The sequence below is a fragment of the Sapajus apella genome, unplaced genomic scaffold (genome assembly GCF_009761245.1).
Source record: "Sapajus apella isolate SASKATOON/1434 unplaced genomic scaffold, GSC_monkey_1.0 scaffold41, whole genome shotgun sequence".
In the NCBI taxonomy this organism is placed as follows: Eukaryota; Metazoa; Chordata; class Mammalia; order Primates; family Cebidae; genus Sapajus; species Sapajus apella.
The window spans coordinates 3,404,758-3,425,886 of NW_022436981.1; the positions used below are offsets into that span (position 1 = coordinate 3,404,758).

General features: G+C 35.3%; 2 protein-coding genes across 6 annotated transcripts in view; one reads left to right on the forward strand and one right to left on the reverse strand.

Moving 5' to 3' along the window:
* The window catches only part of SUPT3H (SPT3 homolog, SAGA and STAGA complex component), a 543,512-nt gene that overhangs the window by 519,243 nt on the left and 3,140 nt on the right, over positions 1–21,129 (reverse strand). Inside the window, 1 exon segment of the mRNA XM_032299791.1 lies at positions 11,368–11,468. Within this exon segment, the coding sequence (XP_032155682.1) occupies positions 11,368–11,468 (101 nt within the window).
* The window catches only part of RUNX2 (RUNX family transcription factor 2), a 221,621-nt gene that overhangs the window by 25,116 nt on the left and 175,376 nt on the right, over positions 1–21,129 (forward strand). The window lies entirely within an intron of this gene.

Here is a 21,129-nt window from a genome sequence, read left to right on the forward strand (position 1 = left end):
TTGAGGGTAGGACATTCTGTCAAAGACAGAAGCAATAAGATATATAGGAATGATTAAACTACATTAGCAATGAAAACTTTTTTTTTTAATCACAGTATACAAATCTTAAGGAAACAAAAAGATTTAGGGGTGGCGGCGAGAATAGGGAGAATGCCAAATATAATCAACAAAAGGTCAGTGCCTTTAGCATATCAAAGGTCCTTAATAGGAAAAAAACAAAATTCAGTAGAATTATACTAAGAACAAAGACAGCCACAAAAGAAGAAATATAAATGGCCAAAATATTTTCATGCTCAGTTGTCAAAGAAAAGCTGAAAAACAACACAATATTTTTACTGTTAAAACTTAAGAGAGAAGACAGAGGAAGGTACTCTCATAACTTGACAGAAATACATATTAGTTCAACTTCCCTGTAGGAAAAATTGGGAAGTTAGTATCAAAAATGTCTTAGACTCAAAAATTCTTCCATGACTTTCAAATTGCAGGTTATCAAGATTCCATTATATCATTCTTAATAATAGTAGAAAAACTGGACATAGCCTAACTACTCAACAGCAGGGGATTAAATATAATATGACAGATATACACACAATGAAATAAAAAGATCTGATAACATGGACAGTTGTTAAAGGAAAAAAGGGCAGGTACCAAAAAAAGCACAGTAATGACCAAAAATTACTAAGAACTTAAAAAAAAATTAAGTCACAAACAATGTATACACCCCAAAGTACATGACTCACTCTGAAAGGAATCATAGACGCCTACATGCTCTTCTTTTGGCTTATCTGTGTGAAGATCTCATTATCTCTACTGCTGTTGCTAATTCATTTAATGATTATCTCAGTTTCCTTGGATAATAAGGGACTTCACTGCCATTTAAGGCTCCCTGATTCAAACAGTAACCACACACACATACACACAGTCTCTGATATGTTGCTATGCAGACACATTTAAAAAAAGAAAAAGAAGTTTTTGGCCAGGTGTGGTGGGTCACCCCTGTAATCCCAGCACTTTGGGAGGCTGAGGCAGGAGGATGGCTTGAGGCTAGAGTTTATAATGCAGCCATAAAGATAATTCTGTATATTTATCAACATGGAAAAGTCTTATGATATATATTAAGTAAAAACCCAAGTTACACAGTAGTAATTATAAAATGGGCTTTTGGCATTTTTTAATTTTTTGTATGCTTTGGAAAGAAAAATACCAAAGCACTTTGGGTTTTTTTTGGAGACAGGGTCTTACTCTGTGACCCACGCTAGAGTGCAGTGGTGTGATCACAGGTCACTGCAGATTCAACCACTTGAGCTTAAGCAATCGTTCCACCTCAGCCTCCCAAGCATCAGGAGCCACAGGGGCATGCCAAAAGCTTTTTGTTGTTGTTGTTGAGATGGGGTGCCACTGTGTTGCACAGGCTGGTCTCAAATTCCTGGGCTCATGCAATCCTCCTACCTCAGCCTCCCAAAGTTCTGGAATTACAGGCATGAGCCACCATGCCCACCCCCAATAAGCACTTTAATTCAGTAAGTTTAATTAAGATGTTAATTATGATCTTTCTGTATTTTGATTTTTTTTTCCTTTTCAGAAAATAACATAAAAATGTCTCTACAAGGAAATATAAAAAACACTTCATTTATTATAGAATAAAATTTTTTTTTTTTTTTTTTTGAGACGGAATTTCACTCATGTTACCCAGGCTGGAGTGCAATGGCGCGATCTCAACTCACCGCAACCTCCGCCTCCTGGGTTCAGGCAATTCTCCTGCCTCAGCCTCCTGAGTAGCTGGGATTACAGGCACGCACCACCATGCCCAGCTAATTTTTTGTATTTTTAGTAGAGACGGGGTTTCACCATGTTGACTTGGATGGTCTTGATCTCTTGACCTCGTGATCCACCAGCCTCGGCCTCCCAAAGTGCTGGGATTACAGGCTTGAGCCACCGCGCCCAGCCGAGAATAAAATGTTGATATCACAGTTCTCCTACCCATAACATTTCCAAGGTTTTTTATTGGGGGTGGCGGTTAGTTAACTGTTCCTAAAATATAAAATCCACCAATACAGAAAGAAGTGAATCAAGATCTGTAGCTCCGAAACTATAGTCTTCTCCACTATATCATGCTACCTTAATCACTCAGTTGTAGCATTTTCTTTGTATCAATTTGCCCTTTGAAATATTTATATTTAATTACAAATTCCAGATAAGTGAAGTTTTATTTCTATTAAAAACAAACATTAACTATGTTCACATACTTCTTAAGGATTAGAGATATATACAAGACATTGATATGCTCAAAATCTAAAATGGAAGAGGCAGAATAAAAATACTATCTGTGCTTGACTTAGAAATGGGTTGTATTCCAAATCTGAATGTTTGGAAAGTAATTCCAACCAAAAAGAATGTTATTTTTGTTGAATAAATAAATATTAATTGACTGCCAGGCCAACCCCAAAAATTTAATTTCCCCCCTTTCCCTATGACACACACATTACTGACATTACTGACCAGTGTAATACAGGAATAGAGAGAAACCCATGAAAGGCTCGTAGGACTCTAACAGCCATGGCAAAAACTGGTTGTAATGTTGTTGTTTTAAGACACAGAAACCTATGAGAAAGGTAAAGAAGAAAGCAGTGAAAGATTAAGAATTAGTTCTCACTCTTCTTCTCTGGAAAAGTGGTTGTGTATTCTATTCTGTCATAAGAAAAAAATGTTATACCAATTACAAAACTTTCTAATGACTATAACAACATTTTTTTCAAAGGCATATGGTGCTTCACAGTTAAGATTTTTTTTTTAAAGCCTACATAGATGTCCAGAAAACACATATTTACATACTCATACTAATATATATTTTTGTGATATGTTGGTATATTAAAACCACATATACATACACACACGTTAATATGTGTTAACATCTTAAAACACCTCTGAACACATCAATTCTCATTTCTTTTTTTTTTTTTTTGAGACGGAATCTCTCTCTGTTGCCCAGGCTGGAGTGCAACAGTGCGATCTCGGCACACTGCAAACCCCACCTCCCAGGATCAGGCAATTCTCCTGCCTCGGTCTCCTGAGTAGCTAGGATTACAGGCATGTGCCACCACACCTGGCTAATTTTTCTAATTTTTTAGTAGAAACAGGATTTCACCACGGTGGCCAGGCTGGTCTCGAACTCCTGACTGACTTCAATTGTTCTCCCCACCTCAGTCTCCCAAAGTCTTGGGATTATAGGCATAAGCTACCACGCCTGGCCCAATTCTCATTAATTTTGTTGTAATGTAAAAGTGCACATCAGTCTCACATCCAGAGATAATCAAAACTATGCTTCGGCAAGCAACTATCAGGGGACTTCAGAACCAGCAAAAAGTCAAAATCAATAAGATTCATTACTATATATTAAGAATTTACTACTCTTTTCTAAAATTACACCTTTTTAATTTACAGAATTGACTGTAAGGAGGAAAATCAACACATAATCATAGGCATCAAATATTAATTTCCTATTCAGACTAACCACTCTCTGATATATTTTTAGTAATGAAGAATCCATTTTTATCTAGTACCTTTTTTATTTTTTCTTTTTTGAGACAGAGTCTCACTCTGTTACCCAGGCTGGAGAACAGTGGCAGTATCATGGTTCACTGCAGCCTTGACCTCCTTGGTGCAAGTGATCCTCCTGCCTCAGCCTCCCAAGTAGCTGGGACTACAAGGGCCCAGATAATTGCTTTTAATTTTACTTTCTGTAGAGACAGCATCTCAAGTCTGTTGCCCAGGCTAGTCTCAAAGCTCCAGGCCTCAAGAGATCCCCCAACTTTGGCCCCCCAAAGTGCTGGGATTACAGACATGAGCCCACCACACACAGCTCCCCTTTTCTAAAGATTAATTTTGAACTTAATACATCTAAACTAACAAGTTTTCAAAATCTCACAATAAAATTAATTGACAGCATACTACATAACATATTGCTAAATTTATAGCTACCAGAAATTTAGCAAATCTAGCTACATAAAAATGAAAACCTAAACTCACAATGACATTACATATTCAATTACACATGCTGACATGATAATCAAGTACAATACAACACATTCAGAGCTATAGTTATAAGATTTTCAGAAAGTCTATACGTATAAAACATACATTCACAAAAGAACATTTTTAAGAAACTGAACACATTATTATTCATACTTTCTAAAAAATGGAATATAAATATAATATTAAACTTCTCAATCAAATCTGACTTGACAAAGTAGCCAAAAGTTAACATTTTCAAAGCTAAAGAACTGTGGGACGATGACAACTTAAAAATAGACAGAGGAGAAAAAAGTAGATCAATGACTGTGTTAAAATCAAATATAAAATGTATTTTTCCCAATTTCAATAAAAATATAACACATGCAACCCAGACAAGAAGCATTCTATATATAATTTTCAACTACCATATTTCTTCCATGCTGCCCAATATGGTAGCTACTTGCTAAGTTTATGGCTAAACTTAAATAAAATTTACAGTTTAATTGCTTAGTTGCCTGGCTTATTTAACACACTCAATAGGTACACGTGGCTAGTGGCTATCACACTGGACAAAACAGAAGTAAAATTTCTATCACTGTGGAAAGTTCTACAGCATGCTGTAATGGAGACAAATCCTTTCTTCTCTATAAGTATGAAATTCTTCCCATTAAATTACAAATATCTCCCCCTACACTTGAATTACTTTTTATAAATTCCTTAATCAGTATGTTGATGATAATATTTATTTTTTAAAAAGATGATGGTAACAACAGCAGTGTTTATCATCTGCCAGGAACTATACTATGTGTTTTAATTCAATCTTCTCATTTAATCTTTGTACTAACAAGTTCACAATCTTTTATCTGAAACATGTATTGCAGAATATAAAAGTTTTCAGATTTTTTATTGTTAATACTGTACATAAAGCACATAATACTCTCAGCAGAGTCTAGAGAAGCACTCAGGAACATGGTGGAATATATGACTATTCTCTCTAAAAATAAGACTATAAATAGCTATACATCAATCACGGCCTGGTTCTGTCATCAAATTAGTTCAGAACAGAGACTGCCACTCTCCAGTATGATAATCAGCAGTTATACTGCAATTTTAGACTGATGGATCTGTGAATTTTTATCTATTTTCCACCACATAAGTAAGGATTTTCATCACAGAATTACTCAAATAACTTCATCTCCCTGAATTTCAAGAATTCATTTCTATAAATAAGATAATTTTCTCCCTGGTAATTACACACATAATCCTAAACTGAAAGTTCTAGTTATTACCTTTTCATGAGAGGATTGATAGTAATGTTTAAATACAAAATTACATTTATAAAATGACATTTTTTAATACAAGCACTTAATTCAACTGGATCTAGAAACTTTGACATTTCCTATTTCATTTCTGAAAGGAAAAAAGACTTTCCATTACACAGCATTTTTATGTTCTCAAATGCTTGTATACATATTCTCACTTTCAGGAAATCTGCCTTTAGGCATATTCTCACTTGCATTACAATTTGAAAATATTCCTAATTATTATTATAGTTATAAACTAAAGTATATCTTAAAATATCCCAAACAGATGCATTGTACGAAAAGTACATGGATAAGTTTACAACATATTTTGGTGTAATTTAAATATCAGGAATTAAGATTAACTATTATTTAACAGTGATAAAACGTAAAAGTAGGATAGACATTTAAATATTCACATAATATGGCCACATTTATATCCAAAATTATGAAATAACACAAATATGAGCATCTAATAAGGAGTATATAGTAAGTATATGAATTCTATTAAAAAACTATACTTTTTGGTTACTGATATGCCCTGCTGAAAAAAATTTATTGGTTAGATACAGGAAACTGCAACAAATGCTAATTACAGGCTGGACGCAGTGGCTCATGATTCTAATCCCAACAATTTGGGAGGCCAAGGTGGGAGGATCACTAGAGCCCAGGGGTTCAAGACTAGCCTGGGCAACATGGCAAAATCCTGCCTCTACAAAATACAAAAATCAGCCAGGTGTGGTGGCCCACCTCTATAGTTCCAGCTACTTGTTGGGGCAGGAGAATCACCTGGACCTTGTTACTAATAACTGAGTAATTAATTGAAAAAATATTTAGGTTTCATATTTTATTTCATTATAGCACTCTAATCACACATAAACTGTTAAAAGTTATTTATAGACTAAATTTTGTAAATCAAAATTAAAAGTTTATTAACTGAAATGTAGTTTAGCATAAGTGTCAAGAGCACGGAATCTGGAGTCAGACTTCCTGGCTTTAATCCAAAATGTGTCATTGACTATTGGATAATAATTGGTGAGTTACTCAATCTTTGTGTCTCTCTTCTTTCATCTATAAAAGGGGAATAATAACATCTACCCTCACAAAGTTGTGTAAGGATGAAATGAAAGGGCATATGGAAGTACTCAAGAGAGTGCCTGGTACACAGCATGCTCTATACAAGCATTCATTATTACCATTGATATTACTAAAGGACCTTCAGAATTATAATATGTTAGTACTTTTTACCTTCAGGAATTTTTCTTTCTTCCAGTTTCCTGAAAAACTTAAATAAACCAGGAAACAATATTTGAAGGAAGCCTGTGTTAGCTTAAAAACTCATCCACTAAAAATTCAGAGACTATACATATCAGGGCTCTTCAAAGTCAGATGAAAGGGGGCACACATTCTTTCACAGATCATATCTTTGCAATACTCTTAAAATAGTCAAACGATAATATTTCACATACAAAACAAAATTCTAGTCTAGTGCAGCAATGGACAAATGGTCATTACTATTTATTCCAAAAACTCTCAGGAGAAGAAGCAAAACTGAGAAAATTAATAGTTCAGTTTTGGATATTCTAAATTTGAGGTGCTCACAGAATACTTAACAGACATCCCAGGAAGCAGACAGAACTACAGACCTAAATGTAAGTAGCTTGTCCTCAGAAGAGTTCATTATTCCCTCCTTGGTACTACCACGGAATTTTTTACAACCTATTTCATTAAAAATATTTGTCTCCTTCTCTACTGCTAGACTATATGCCTCTTGAAGACATTCAGTTCCTGCCATATAAGAAGGATTCAGTAAATGATTTTTAGCTGGTCACAGTGGCACATCCCTATGGTCCAAGCTACTTGGGAGACAGGGGCAGGAGGGTCACTTGTGCCAAGGATTTGGGCAACCCCATCTAAAAAATACAAAGGCAATTTTTTTTAATGCAAAAACTGCAGAACTGTGCAATTCAAATAATGGATTTTATTATATGTAAGAAAATTCTGATTAAAATTTTTTTAATTTGTAGATGTTAGATAAGGATGAAACTTTCATTTGGAAGAATTCTTACAATATAAAAGTAACACGTAAACAAGAGTTTCTAAATTGTTATTGCTATTTATCCCTAAAATTCCCAATTTTTAAAGACATGGTGACATTAGAATTACTAAGCACTACTGAGCTGTGAAACCTGGCATCATGACCAGAGCTGTAACCCTGAAAAAGTACAGGACAAAGCAAGAAATATATAAATGGGTAAAGTAAGGAAGAACTCATTGAAGACTCTCAAAGTGCATTTAAATTCATCAAAATTCTTAAGAAGTTGGTTAAAATACCTGTAATGTTCACTGAAAAGATTTCACTTTCAAATTTACAGGCTGCTTGAGTTCAATAACCTAAAAATGAAAAACCTCTGGACCATTCCATACAGGTTATTCAAAGGAGCTGTGATAGAGCATATAGCAAATGTGCTCAGTTATATGCACTAGATAAGGCACAACTGCTATCATCCCAATCCACTAACACTTGTTAGACTACTAATTCCCTCCTTTAAAATCTGTAAGAAGGGGCCAGGCACAGTAGTTCATGCCTGAAATCCCAGCACTTTGGGAGGCCAAAGCAGGTGGATCACTTGAGGTCAGGAGTTCAAGACCAGCCTGGCCAACATGGTGAAACCCCGTCCCTACTAAAAATACAAAAATTAGCCTGGCATGGTGGCGCGTGCTTGTATTTCCAGCTACTTGAGAGGCTGAGGTGGGAAAATCACTTGAGGCTGGGAGGCAGAGGTTGCAGTGAGCCAAGATGGGGCCACTGCACTCCAGCCTGGGCAACAGAGCGAGACTCTGTCTCAAAAAAAAATAAATAAATAAAAAACCGTCTGTTAAGAATGCCTCACTGGTGGTATTTACCACCCAAATTCAAAATATGATAAGTTCTTTAGGCTCTAATACTAGGACAGACTGGGTGCCAGTTCTAAATTTAATAGCAGATCATGATTATTTCATTTGTGCTTGGCAACTAGACAACTTTCAGTGAAGCCATTCCCCAGAAATTACACTACAATATTGTTACTTATTTAGAGACCAGGGAGCCAAAAAGAACAACAACTCATTAATAGTGAATGGATGGGAAAGACAGCAGCAGAGGATTGAAAAGCAGCAATACAAACAGGCTTAGAACTATGAACAGCAGCACTAAAGTAGGGATTCACAGAATGAAATTACTGTAACACCAAATAAATATAGCAGCTTAAGTCCACACTTTCTCATTTGAAATATACATAAGTACAGCCATACCACCCCGAATGCGCCCGATCGCGTCTGAAATATACATAAGAATTAAATGTATACTGATTCTAATTTTATATAATCAAAAGCCTAAAAATCATATACCAATAGAAATACTGGTAAATTTAAAAAGATTCTCCCAATTTTGGCGCTACTTCCTTCTTCTATGAAAAAATTCATAAGGGGGAAAAAATAACTTCAGACTCTAAATGATGAATGTAACTATTAGGAGTGGACTCTCTATGAGGTCTGAAATAGAAGGAAAATGTACAGTTCTTCCAGAGCTGTAGCCAACAATAACTTTTGCATTCCGAATCCAGCTTAGGTACATTGGTTGGGAAGATGTTTGCAAAAGTATTTAATAAGAAAGTGCTGAATTTAGCCTTTATTTTATCCTCAGTTTTTTTTTTTAATGGCCCAAGGGCCATCAAATGCACTAAACAGAAACTCTCCTAAATATAAATGACAAAAGAATATACTACTCTACAGCTTTTTTAAATTTAATTTTTAATTTTTGTGGGTAGTTTTTAATATTTTATTTTTAATTTTGGTGGGTACACAGATTTTTTTAATTTTTATTTTTTAATTTTTGTAGCTTTCTTCTTAAAGACAACTGTCTTTTACAGATCAGAGGTTATCAAACTTTTCTGCAAAAGACCATATAGCAAATATTGTCAGTTTTACAGGCCATATAGTTTCTGTCACAAATACTCAATGGCACAGAGCATGAAGGCTTCAACAGACAACAGATAAATGAATAAGCCTGGCTATGGTGCAATAAAATGTTATTTACGAAAACAGGCAGCAAGCCCATGGCCATAGTTTGTTGACCTCTGTTATAGGTCATCTGTTTTTAACTTGACTAACAAGTATATTATTTTAATAAACATTATAAATTTTGAAATAAGATGTCTGGGATTTGCTTTAAAACACTTCATTTAAAAAAAAAAAAAAAAAAAAAGAGAGAGAGTAGGGAAAAAGATTAAATAAGACTGAAAAAACACAATTATTGTTAAAGCCAGATTATGGATATATGGATATCATTACACTATAAGTTTGTAAGTTTGAAAATTCCCAAATTAAGTTTTTTAAAATACAAAGTAAATCAATGAACCATCTCTACAGAAAAATGAATATTGTCACCTTACTCTAAACCTTTTAAAACACACTTTTAAAAACATAAACATAATTAACATAATACAACATAAAAGGTTCTTAATATAAAGCCACTAAACTATAATGAAAAAACTTAAACTAATCCACAAAAATGTACATAAGCATAAGCCCTTAAAATTTTCCATAATTTAAAATATAGGCTCATTTCATACAGTTGCTAAATATGTTAAATTTATCGGTATCTCATCTGAAAGGTGTTATCAATTTTTGGCTTTAGAATATTTTTATAAGAAATATATTATTTATATTAACATATAATAAGTTTATTACTTCTCAAGTTAATACATAAATTTCTTTCTTTTTAAATTCTCAGTAATTCTGGGCAACATGGTGGAACCCTGTCTCTACTAAAAATACAAAAATTAGCCAGGCGTGGTGGCATGCCCCTGTAATCCCAGCTACTTGGGAGGCTGAGGTGGGGGAAGAGCTTGAACCCAGGACATGGAGGATGCAGTAAGCCGAGATTATGCCACTGGACTCCAGCCTGGGCAACAGAGTGAGACCTTGTCTCAAAAAAAAATTTTTTTAATAATAAATTTCAAGTAATAAATATTAATAGATATAATCCTCATAAACAAATATTCTTCAGAGTCTTCAATGATCCTTCAGTAAAAGGATCCTGAGGCCAAAAAGTTTGAGAACCTATGACCTAAATGTTTTCAATGTTGTACAAAGTAAGTTCGTTCTGCAATTATAAGACATATGCTCAAACTCATTTTACCTTTGAACAGTAATCATCACACAGTGGTGTTAATCCAACTGTGAAGGCTATCAATATACAGCCACAAGAGGAAGACACTTAAACTTTCAACAGAAATATTCTTTTAAACTACCTGATAAGCATGAATAACATATCCACAGGAAAAGAAGAGCGCTATAATATGTTGTCCCCCAGCTTATACGGACAATTGTCTCCTGAACCAATATAATGAAAAACTAGTATATGTCAACAGACATTTCTAATAAATATGCTACCTGTTACCAACTCAAGAGATGTAGTCTCACTCAATGCAAGAAACCAGAAATCAAGCTGAACAGAGCCTTGAGAAAGAAATCTTAATGACTCTGCAATTTCCCAAAGATTATACATCTGTTTTTTAAATGCTCTAAGTTTTTCCCCAATGTTCTGAAATATAGTGATTTCAAATACTATCAAAACTAAAAACTAATTTAAATTAGGATTATTATGACAGTTGAAAAAAACTAAGAACTTCCATGTGAAAACATTTCAACTGTCCAAGAATATACTCAGTCTCAAACTTTTCTAAATCTATAAACTAGAATAGAAATAAACAATCCACAACACAGACTCTGGCAAATAATAATTAGGGCAAATGTGTTTACATGATTATTCATTCTATCATTTATAAAGATGAGCCAATACTAATTTTTCAAATACAGTACCACTGTATCATTTTTAACAAATTTTGCCTCTTCATATGGCAATTTAAAATGTTACCACAGTATTTCATTTTTACTTGATTAAATACAAATTATTTCCAAGTTAAGTTTTACAAATGTTGCTGTACCTATTGTCTTTCAACATGAATAAATTTAAAATAGTAATAGCAATAGCATGCAGGGACGTACTTACATCATACTCTGTAACTCTGCTGCAAAGCTTATAGGCTTCCCCGTACTCCTTCCACTACTTGAAGTTGCAGAAGCCATTGGACTAGCTGCAGTATTATTCATCTAAATAAAAAGGAGAAATAAAGCTTACAAAACATACCTAGCTATAAGTAAAAAAAGAAAGCAAATACAAATTACTTCAAAAAGTAGAGAAAATTTAAATTTCTGATTTCTGTTTTGAATAAAACTGATTCACTTATACTGAACGTTCTATATTAAAATGAAACAGCAAGGTGGAAAAAAACAAGTTAAGATGTTGGCCAATTATCCACTTCAATGATAAACACTTTAGCACCTATTTTACAATAGGTAATGTAAGAAACAGTATTTATCAACATATTTTACTAGAGCTCATTGGTTTTCAAAATGTGCTTCAGGGAGCCCTATGGTTCATCAGCAATGCTTCAGGATGTTCCAGGTTGACCCTAAGCACAACACACCCCCAGCTTCATTCAGACTACCAGAGCAACTCTGATTTCTCTAGTTGAAATATGAAGGTTCCAAGTAAGATTTCATTTAAAGAAACAATTCCACAGCTAAAAGATGGAAAATTAGAAAACTACAGCATAAACTAATTCCCATTTGAACCAAAGCCTGAAATACAAATGTCAATCAGTAGATCAAAAGTACTATGATATTTTATAATCCTATGGGTAAAAAACTTACTCAATTTAAAAATATGTCTTTTTCCCAATAAAATTAAGGTGATCCAATAATGATAATTGGGTGCCAATCTAATGTATGCCATTTTATTTAATGCATTAAAAACATTAGTAAGCAAGATTTAAAATAATGTCATGAAAGTAGGCAAAGCCTCAACTATTATACTCATATACTGGAAGTGCTCAAGAAATGTTAGCTATTATTTCTTACGTTTGTATAAACTTTGCAAAGCTGTACTTTTCCTTAAAATATTTTTTGCAGATTCTAAAGAAGAATGTAAGATATTTAGAACATATGATAAAGTAAAGCAGTGCAGAGGACTTTCAGTAAACTAAGAGGGCGAGTTCTGGAGTCAGACTGCCTAGATTTGACTCCCAGCTCTGCTCCTTTGCTAAGACTTTGGGCAAGTTACCTAACTTCTCTGTGCTTCAGTTTCCTCATCTGTAAATGGCAATGATAATCCCACCATCTTAGGGCAGTTGTGAGAATTGAATGAATACATACAAACATTTAGAACAATACTTATAGCACACAGTGAATATACAATCAATGCTAGCTATTATAATGAACAGACCTTAAGAATTCCCTCTTCCCTTAAAGGGGAAGTTAAAGAAGAAAAAAGAATTCCCCTCCTTGAACTGCTAAAAGCTTTTACATAAATTTAGATGTATTACCCCTTTTCTCACAATCACACAAGTTTTTAAAACTTAAACATTTTTACTGAAAGATCTCCAGGCAACTAAACAAATATTAAGTAGCTTCCTTATAAGTTGAGTTTTCATTGATGACATCGCTACAACTACTAGTCACTTGGGCTCAATATCTCAGTCACTACCTTTGACTCCTTCTCCTACACCCCACAATTTGCAAGAAATCAAGTAAATTCTACTTTCTGTATGTTCTCATATCTTTCCCCTCTTGTGCTACTGCTATGGGCCTCTAAAAACTTTTATTTACATCTTCTATCTCCATCTCAGTTCATTCTCCATACTACTGCCAAATTTATCTTCTTTATGGGTCACTTACCAAGGGCTGTTATGGAAGGGCTGGGCCCCACAAAAGAAGGTTGGGGGAAAAAAGCTATTACAAATCACTGCTGGAGATAGGCCTTATATGAAGCTTTTAAGAAGGCGACAGGACAAAGATCCAAGGCAAGCAGCACACTAGCTAGGTGACTAGGTTTGGAATATCCCAATATTCCTCTGGTCTAGTCGGAGGCCCTAACAGCCAGGCCAAAACCACTATACCAAAAATGCAAGAGCACAAGAAGAGAAGGAAAACAAAAACATTCCACTCAAACTGGAACTTGAAAACCAAAATTCTCAAACATATGAAGAACATAATGCTAAGAAAGACCATCACTTTTGTTAAACCTAAATTTGTGCCACTGTTTAAAAAGACTTTTGGAAAAAGTACTTTTCTCTACAAATAACATAGGAAAAGAAACATAACCATTTGAGACTTGGATTAAAAAAAAAAAAAATACATCACAAGTCCAAGACTGGGGGAAAATAGGAAACCATGGACTTTCACAAATAGTCCTGCAGAATCAGGACAAAATGCGAAAAAAGGGAGCCTGGATTTCTCAAAGACCTCAGAAAATGTTCCTCTCTTGTTCCAATAGAAGGCTGACAGAGCTATCCTGGAGAACATGTTAAACTCAAAAGAGTATGTATTAACCCTAGCCTCCAGAAAGTTATGATTTGAGTTGACTTGTCAGATTTGACAGACATGCCATTCCGTGGGATTATCCTATGGTCAAATGTCCTGAGACATTGCTGGAGAGATCTGGTCCTTTTCCATTTTCAAATCCAGTCACCCAAACCTAGTTTATTACAACTATCATCATCCTTTTCACAGTCAAGTCAATTTTTACATCAAACAGGTGAATAACATTTTTCTTGACATGATGAGCTGGTAGCTCATTAGACTCTTTAATTATTTCCCGTACCCACATTGTTTGATGATTTGGATAATTAACTGCTTTTGACATTAACTTCTTTACACATCAAAGTCCTATCATTCCAATGCTCTATTTCCTTTCTTCTAGACATTAAGAAAAAAAAAAAGTCTGTTAAAAGCAGGAGCACTCAATTTTCACTAATAAATACAGTTACCGTGGAACTGAAAACCTACTGTAATCTCCTCAATGGGTTAATGTCCTGCAGTTGTTTCAGCTTTCAATTGAAATGCATCTGTTTGCCATATTTTACAAAATGAATTCAGATGTGCAGATTGGGACCTAGATTATTTCAACATGCCAAAGTTTGAATGTGAACCCAAGGAATAAGTTCCTATCTGATTAACAGTATTTAAATCTGATCATTAAGCTAATAACTAATACTATAACACACTTGTAAAATTGTATTTCAGAGAGAAAAAACTGCCATTTACCTTTTAATTTAAAACAATGGAATGGATACACTCCTTTCCTCAGAAAATACTGCTATCAAAAAAAAGTTTTAATTGTAGTGAAGTTAAATATCACAGAAAGTGAATTAAACAAAATGCAATGAACATGCTACTGGGTTTCTAGTTAGAGCTCATATTTTGGGGGACTAAATGACCACAGAAGAAATATCATGAAACATCTTGAAGCTTACAAGGCCTGAAATTGTTGAGAACCTTATTATTAGTTTCTGCACCATCCAAACATCATCAAAATCTGGACTGTGAAAATTATCAGTCAACCCATTAATTTTTTAAAAAGTTTTCATCATTTCTTCTATACTGCTGAAAGGAAATATTTCAGCAGACCTACGTACCAATTTTGAGCATCTACAGAGTCTCAATTGTAATGATAACCTGAACATCCCACATAAATTAACAGAAAACTTTTATAATTAGAACATTTTTATTTTCATAAAATTCCAAAGGCAGGAGGCAATTATAGTTAAGCCAACACTATTATACACAGCGTTTTGTTGTTTAAAAAAAAAAATCAGGTTACATCATGATCTAAATTTCTTCTAATGTGAAAAATAATACCAAACGGTCAATCACTGAGCATGCAAAAAATTAAAAATTAAATATTCAAAATAGCTATAAAAACTTCTAGACCTACTGTTTAGAATAACACAATGGTAATTTCAATATATTAATATATGCCCCATTTTAAGTGGACTTTGGAAGGTATTAAAAAGCCTGGTTTATAAACTTATTTCAAATCAGTCCCACCTGGCCTCCCCAGCCACCTTTCCTACAGCAGTCAAATCAAACTTTCACTATCTTCAGAGCCATCCCATCTTCTTTTGAACCTTTACCTCTACAGTTCTTTCTACTCACAATACCTTTTGAAACAATACAATATCTCTCGACCTATCCAAACTCTACTGACCTAAGCCCATCTCCAAGAAAACTTCCCAGATACATAACAAAAGAAATTCTTTCTGACATCTAATTATTTTAGTTTAATTAGTTTAATGTTTAACTACTTTAGTACATACTAATTATTTTAGTTGAATAAGCCTCTGTCCCACAGTGAATCCCTCCCCCAACTATGGACAGATGACATCATCTACTTCCAGAGAAATGAAAAGCTATCATTTAGTCATACCCTCCACTCTCCTCCACCAAAAACACTGTATCCTCCCTTCATTCCCACCTCTTATAATAAAGACAGTCTCTTATTTAAAGCCAATGCCACCAGTGATTTGGATTCTTCATGCTACTGGGTATCTGCTACAGGCCAAACACTGTTCTAAGAGGCAGGGATAAAGCAATGACTAAGTCAGACAAAAGGAAATATACTACAATGCAAGAAACAAACAAATATAATTTGAGGTAATAACAAATACTATCAAAAAAAAACAAGTTGATTTCAACTAGAAGATGGCATTTAATATAAGATCTGGGAGGGGGCTCAGGAGAACTTCCCAATAAAAAGAACGGCAAAGTACCAAAATCCTGTGGTCAGTGTGGCTAGAGACGCGAATACAGAGGTAGCAAGAGGGCAGATCTTATAAAGCCTTCAGGCCACAGGAGTTTACATTTCACTTGAGTGTAATGTGAAGCTATTAGAGAATTTTGAAAAGGGAAGTCACTTGAAATGTTTTAGGTTTTAAAAGATAACTCCAGCAGCTGCAAGAATATACTCTACAGAAGCAAGAGTGCAATCAAGTTAGGAAGTTACTGAGGTTGTGCAGACAAGAGATGACAGTGGCTTGAATTAGTTTAACAAGTAGAGATGACGAGAAGTGGTCAGATTTCTGGAATATATTTTGAAAGGAGAACTGATCTGCTGACGGATTAGACATGGGGTGTGACAGAAGAGCAGTCAAGGATGACTGAATCCTGGGGGCCTTGGAAACTGGTTGAATGGTGGTGCCATTTACTGAAATCCGGAAGACTGAGGAGGGGAAAAAAAAACAGTTCAGTTGGGGCTATGTTAAGTTTGAAACAATTATTAGACAACTGAAATAAAATCATGGTCACAAGATTTCTGTTAAGAATAATAATTAATCAATGTAACAGAACTTTGTGTAAGGATCAACTAATCTCCTAAGTTCAGTTTCTCTGTCAGGAATAATTTGTCTCACAGGGTTCCATATAATGAGCACTAAAAGAAAATCTGAAATGAAAATAATATCAAAACACCCTATAAACCATAAAACTACCCCCCCTCCTTTCTCTATAGATGAGAAACAGCTAAAACTATGCAGCTTTACATATCCTACATGAGCATCTTTTTAAACTCACAGGCATAGGAACCCAGTGACAGACTGCTCAGAGACACAGGAGTTTCTATTATATTCTCCTTCTTTAGTCTCATATTGTTTCTATTCCATATGCTTTCATATCCAGCACTCTTACAGAAAAATAGGATTTAAAAAAAAAATCTTTGCAAAAACAGACCCTTAAGTACACTGCAAATGTGCCTATCGGATTATCCTTAAGCCCTGACAAATGGCACATAGCACACTTACTTTTCCAACGTTAAAACACTGTTGTTTTTAAACAAAATTAATAGAATTACTTAATGGTTAACTTTTGAGGTATGTGGAAGATTCTGGCACCAATTATACTCCTAACAGTAAGAGGTAAGTGTATTTGACAAAGATGTCAAAAAAATAAGCAGCTCTCTTAAAAATCAAGAGACTCTTCCAGTCTAGATTCACATTTTAGAAATAAAGCTTATGAGAATTCTGCATTAAACTATTTACAAAATATCTGATATGTTTCAAAACATAGTTTCTGTGACCAAAAAGAAAAAGGAATGGGAGTTTTACTGTAGGCTTGTAAAAAATAGATGAATTTGGAGTTCCTAAAGGGTGTTTCACCTATATTCACTCACTCTTTCTTTTTCACAATTACCCTACAAAACTAGTATTCTCCCTCTACCAATGAGAAAACTAAGTAAAAATACTGGCTGAAGGTCATAAATCCAATAAAAAACAGGCTTTGATCCCAGATAGCTGATAACCTGAAATATTCAGGCCATTTAGATACACTACGTTTTAATAAAAATCCTCTCATTTTAGTGCCTTAGTTTTTTCATTCTCTATCTCCTAACACACCAAAATATTGTGAAATTACTGAAAAGCTATAAACATAGCAGTCAGGTGATGTACATGGTCATTAAGTTATCTTGGAGACTGATGACTTTAAACACACGGTTAAGAAATTTTTCGTGTAAAAGAAAATCTTAGGAAGATGGATAAACAACTATACCAGACAAATATATATGCAAATTGGTGGGAGGGGAACCAAAGACATCTGAGCAGACTTCAGAACTACAGTTTGAAGATCACTAATTTCCTCCAAATCCCTCATTTTTCAGGTGAGGAACTGAAGTCCAGAGGGGTTTGTTGAACTGCCCAAGGACACACTACTATTTAGTGATACAAGCTGGGACTAAAACTGAGGTCCCCCGACACCTGGTCCAGAGTTCTTTCTACTACACAACAAGGAATATACAAATAAAAGTTTATCATAACTAACCCACATTGCCTCCACAATGTGTATGTCACAGTGAACTGTGTTGTGAAATATTAATATCTGCCTATGCCAAACCACAATGGGAGCAGTAAAGAGCTAGGCTCTGGATTTCGATCATAGACTCTAACACTTACACATGACCTTGGGCAAGTTATGCCACCTCACTGCCTCAGTTCCCTCATCTCTAAAATGGAGATTAAAATTACTTCTCTCATAGGTTACATAAAATAGTGTGTGGAAAGCCCTTAGGCTAGTGCCTTGTACATATAAGGCGTATAGTTTATGCCAACAATGATGATAATGAACTCAAGCAAAAGCATAGCTTCTTGAAAATATACCACAAAAGATGTTAGACACGTATATTCTCAAAGAATGTTATGACTAAAAGTAGGCTTTTAAGACTAATATGGGCCGGGCGCGGTGGCTCAAGCCTGTAATCCCAGTACTTAGGGAGGCCGAGGCGGGTGGATCACGAGGTCAAGAGATCGAAACCATCCTGGTCAACATGGTGAAACCCCATCTCTACTAAAAATACAAAAAATTAGCTGGGCATGGTGGCGCGTGCCTGTAATCCCAGCTACTCAGGAGGCTGAGGCAGGAGAATTGCCTGAACCCAGGAGGCGGAGGTTGCGGTGAGCCGAGATCGCGCCATTGCACTCCAGCCTGGGTAACAAGAGTGAAACTCCGTCTCAAAAAAAAAAAAAAAAAAAAAAAAAGACTAATATGAATAAAGTGAAAATACACAGAATTCAGTCATAAAACCACTATAGTATTTAAATCAGCAAAAGTACATTTCAATATTTTTAATGATTTATATTTGTATGTTATTTTAGTTTATAAAGCATATTCAAACAAATTATTTCAATTGACTATCCTGTGAAGTCAACAGCATTTTATTCAGTAACTGCTACATACCATACACCAAACAGCACACCTTTTTTTTTTTTTTTTTTGAGATAAGGTCTCTCTCTGTCCCCCCCATGGAGTGCACAATCTCAGCTCACCGCAATCTCCACCTCCCCTGCTCAAGCAATTCTCCCCCCTCAGCCTCCCAAGCAGCTGGTACTACAAGCATGAACCACCAAGCTTGACTATTAATTTTTTTTTTCGAGATGGAGTTTTGCTCTGTCACCCGGGCTTCAATGGTGCAATCTTGGCTCACTGCAACCTCTGCTTCCCAGGTTCAAGCAAGTCTTCTGCCTCAGCCTCCCAAGTAGCTGGGATTACAGGTGCACACCAAGACGCCTGGCTAAAATTTGTATTTTTAGTAGCGACAGAGTCTCACCATATTGGCCAGGCTAATCTCTAACTCCTGACTTCAGGCAACCCACCAGCCTCAGCCCCCGAAAGTGCTGGGATTAGAGGCATAAGCTACCACACTCGGCCCAGCTAATTTTTGTTTCTAATTTTTTTGTAAACACCAGGTCTCACTATTTTGCCCATCACTCCTAGGCTCAAGCAATCTGGGCCTGTCTTGGCCTCCCAAAGTGCTGGTATTACAAGCATGAGTCACAGCGCCAGCCACTATTTTCATGTTCATCATCTTATTTATCCTTCACTACCCATTAACTACAAGCCAGATATTTTCAGAGGGAGAATTACAGTACAGAAAAGCTTGACAGACTCATTCTAGAAAGTAAGAGCCTCATTAGTATAATCTATTAGGTGGGAATATGTTTGGATAAATGAGATACAATGGAAGGACCTCATCAAGTGCCCAAAAAAATGGTTCTCCCTTAGTAGTATGGAGTTGTTTTATGCAGAAAATATACTGTGACCAGATCAATAAAGCACTTACAACAAAATTGTAAAGTGACTTACAATATTATTTGGGGTTGTTTGGTTGGTTTTTGAGACAGAGTCTCGCTGTGTCGTCCAGGTGGGAGTGCTGTGGCACGATCTCGGCTCACTGCAACCTCCACCTCCCTGGTTCAAGCGATTCTACTGCCTCAGCCTCCTGAGTAGCTGGGGCTACAGGCGTGTATCACCGTGCCCAGCTAACTTTTTGTGTTTTTAGTAGAGATGGGGTTTCGCCATGTTGGCCAGGCTTGTCTCCAAATCCTGACCTCAAGTGATCTGCTCACCTCAGCCTCCCAAAGTGCTGTGATTACAGTTGTGAGCTACCATGCCTGGCCTGTGACTTACAATATTATTTGTAAAAGAGAACTGCCTTCATTAATGGTGCCTATTATACTATCTACGCTGTTACACAAAATTTACAGAACATTTTTTGCAGGTCACTCTTTAGCGGAGGTTGTAGGCAGATAAGATGAGATAAAACCAATTCAACATAAAAATGTTTGTAAAGTAAGACGACAATTTTTAAACGTAATTCTCATTTGATGCCACCAACAGTCCTATGAGAAGATGGGATGAGGTAGCACACTAATTCCATTTTACTGATGAGGAAATTGAGGCTCAGATATAAGTTAAATACCTTAACTGAAATGACAAAAACAATGGGGCAGAAAAGGGCAAAAGCTAGGTTTACAGAATTGGGTCTTGGTGTTCTGTCCACCAACCCACAGAACATCTCAGAATATTATTATCACTTCTAGATTATCAATAAACTTAAGGCTACAGCAGCCTAAATCTAAATTAACCTCTTAAGAACCTAGAAGCGGATGCCATTACCATCTATATTTTATAAATGAGGAACCTGAGTATTCTTAGGAAGATTAAATAACTTATCCCAAATCACATGGTTAGTAAGCAGCAGAGTCAGAACTCAAATCAAGTGTTAGAGCCTCAATAAAATATTTTACCCACTTTAGTATAAACTGAATATAATAATGCATGTGGCTGAATTATTTCTCATTATTTAAGTAAACTGAAAGCAAAACCCTCCTTTAACATTCTAATACATAATCAGATTTCTGATGGATTTCACTATTCCACCGCACCATAAAATAAAATAGGTGTTATTGCAACACAAATACTCAATCTCCTGATTTGACTGACATGGACTAACATGCTTTGCAGTCACCTCCACCAAAAGATAATTTTTTCCAGAGGGAACCAAAAATCAGGCTGCTCAAGATTTCTTTCCAAAGCAAAATTTTAAAATTATCAGTGGCTTAAATGGGAAAGTCACTTGCTGGCCTTATTCCAGATATCTCATTTA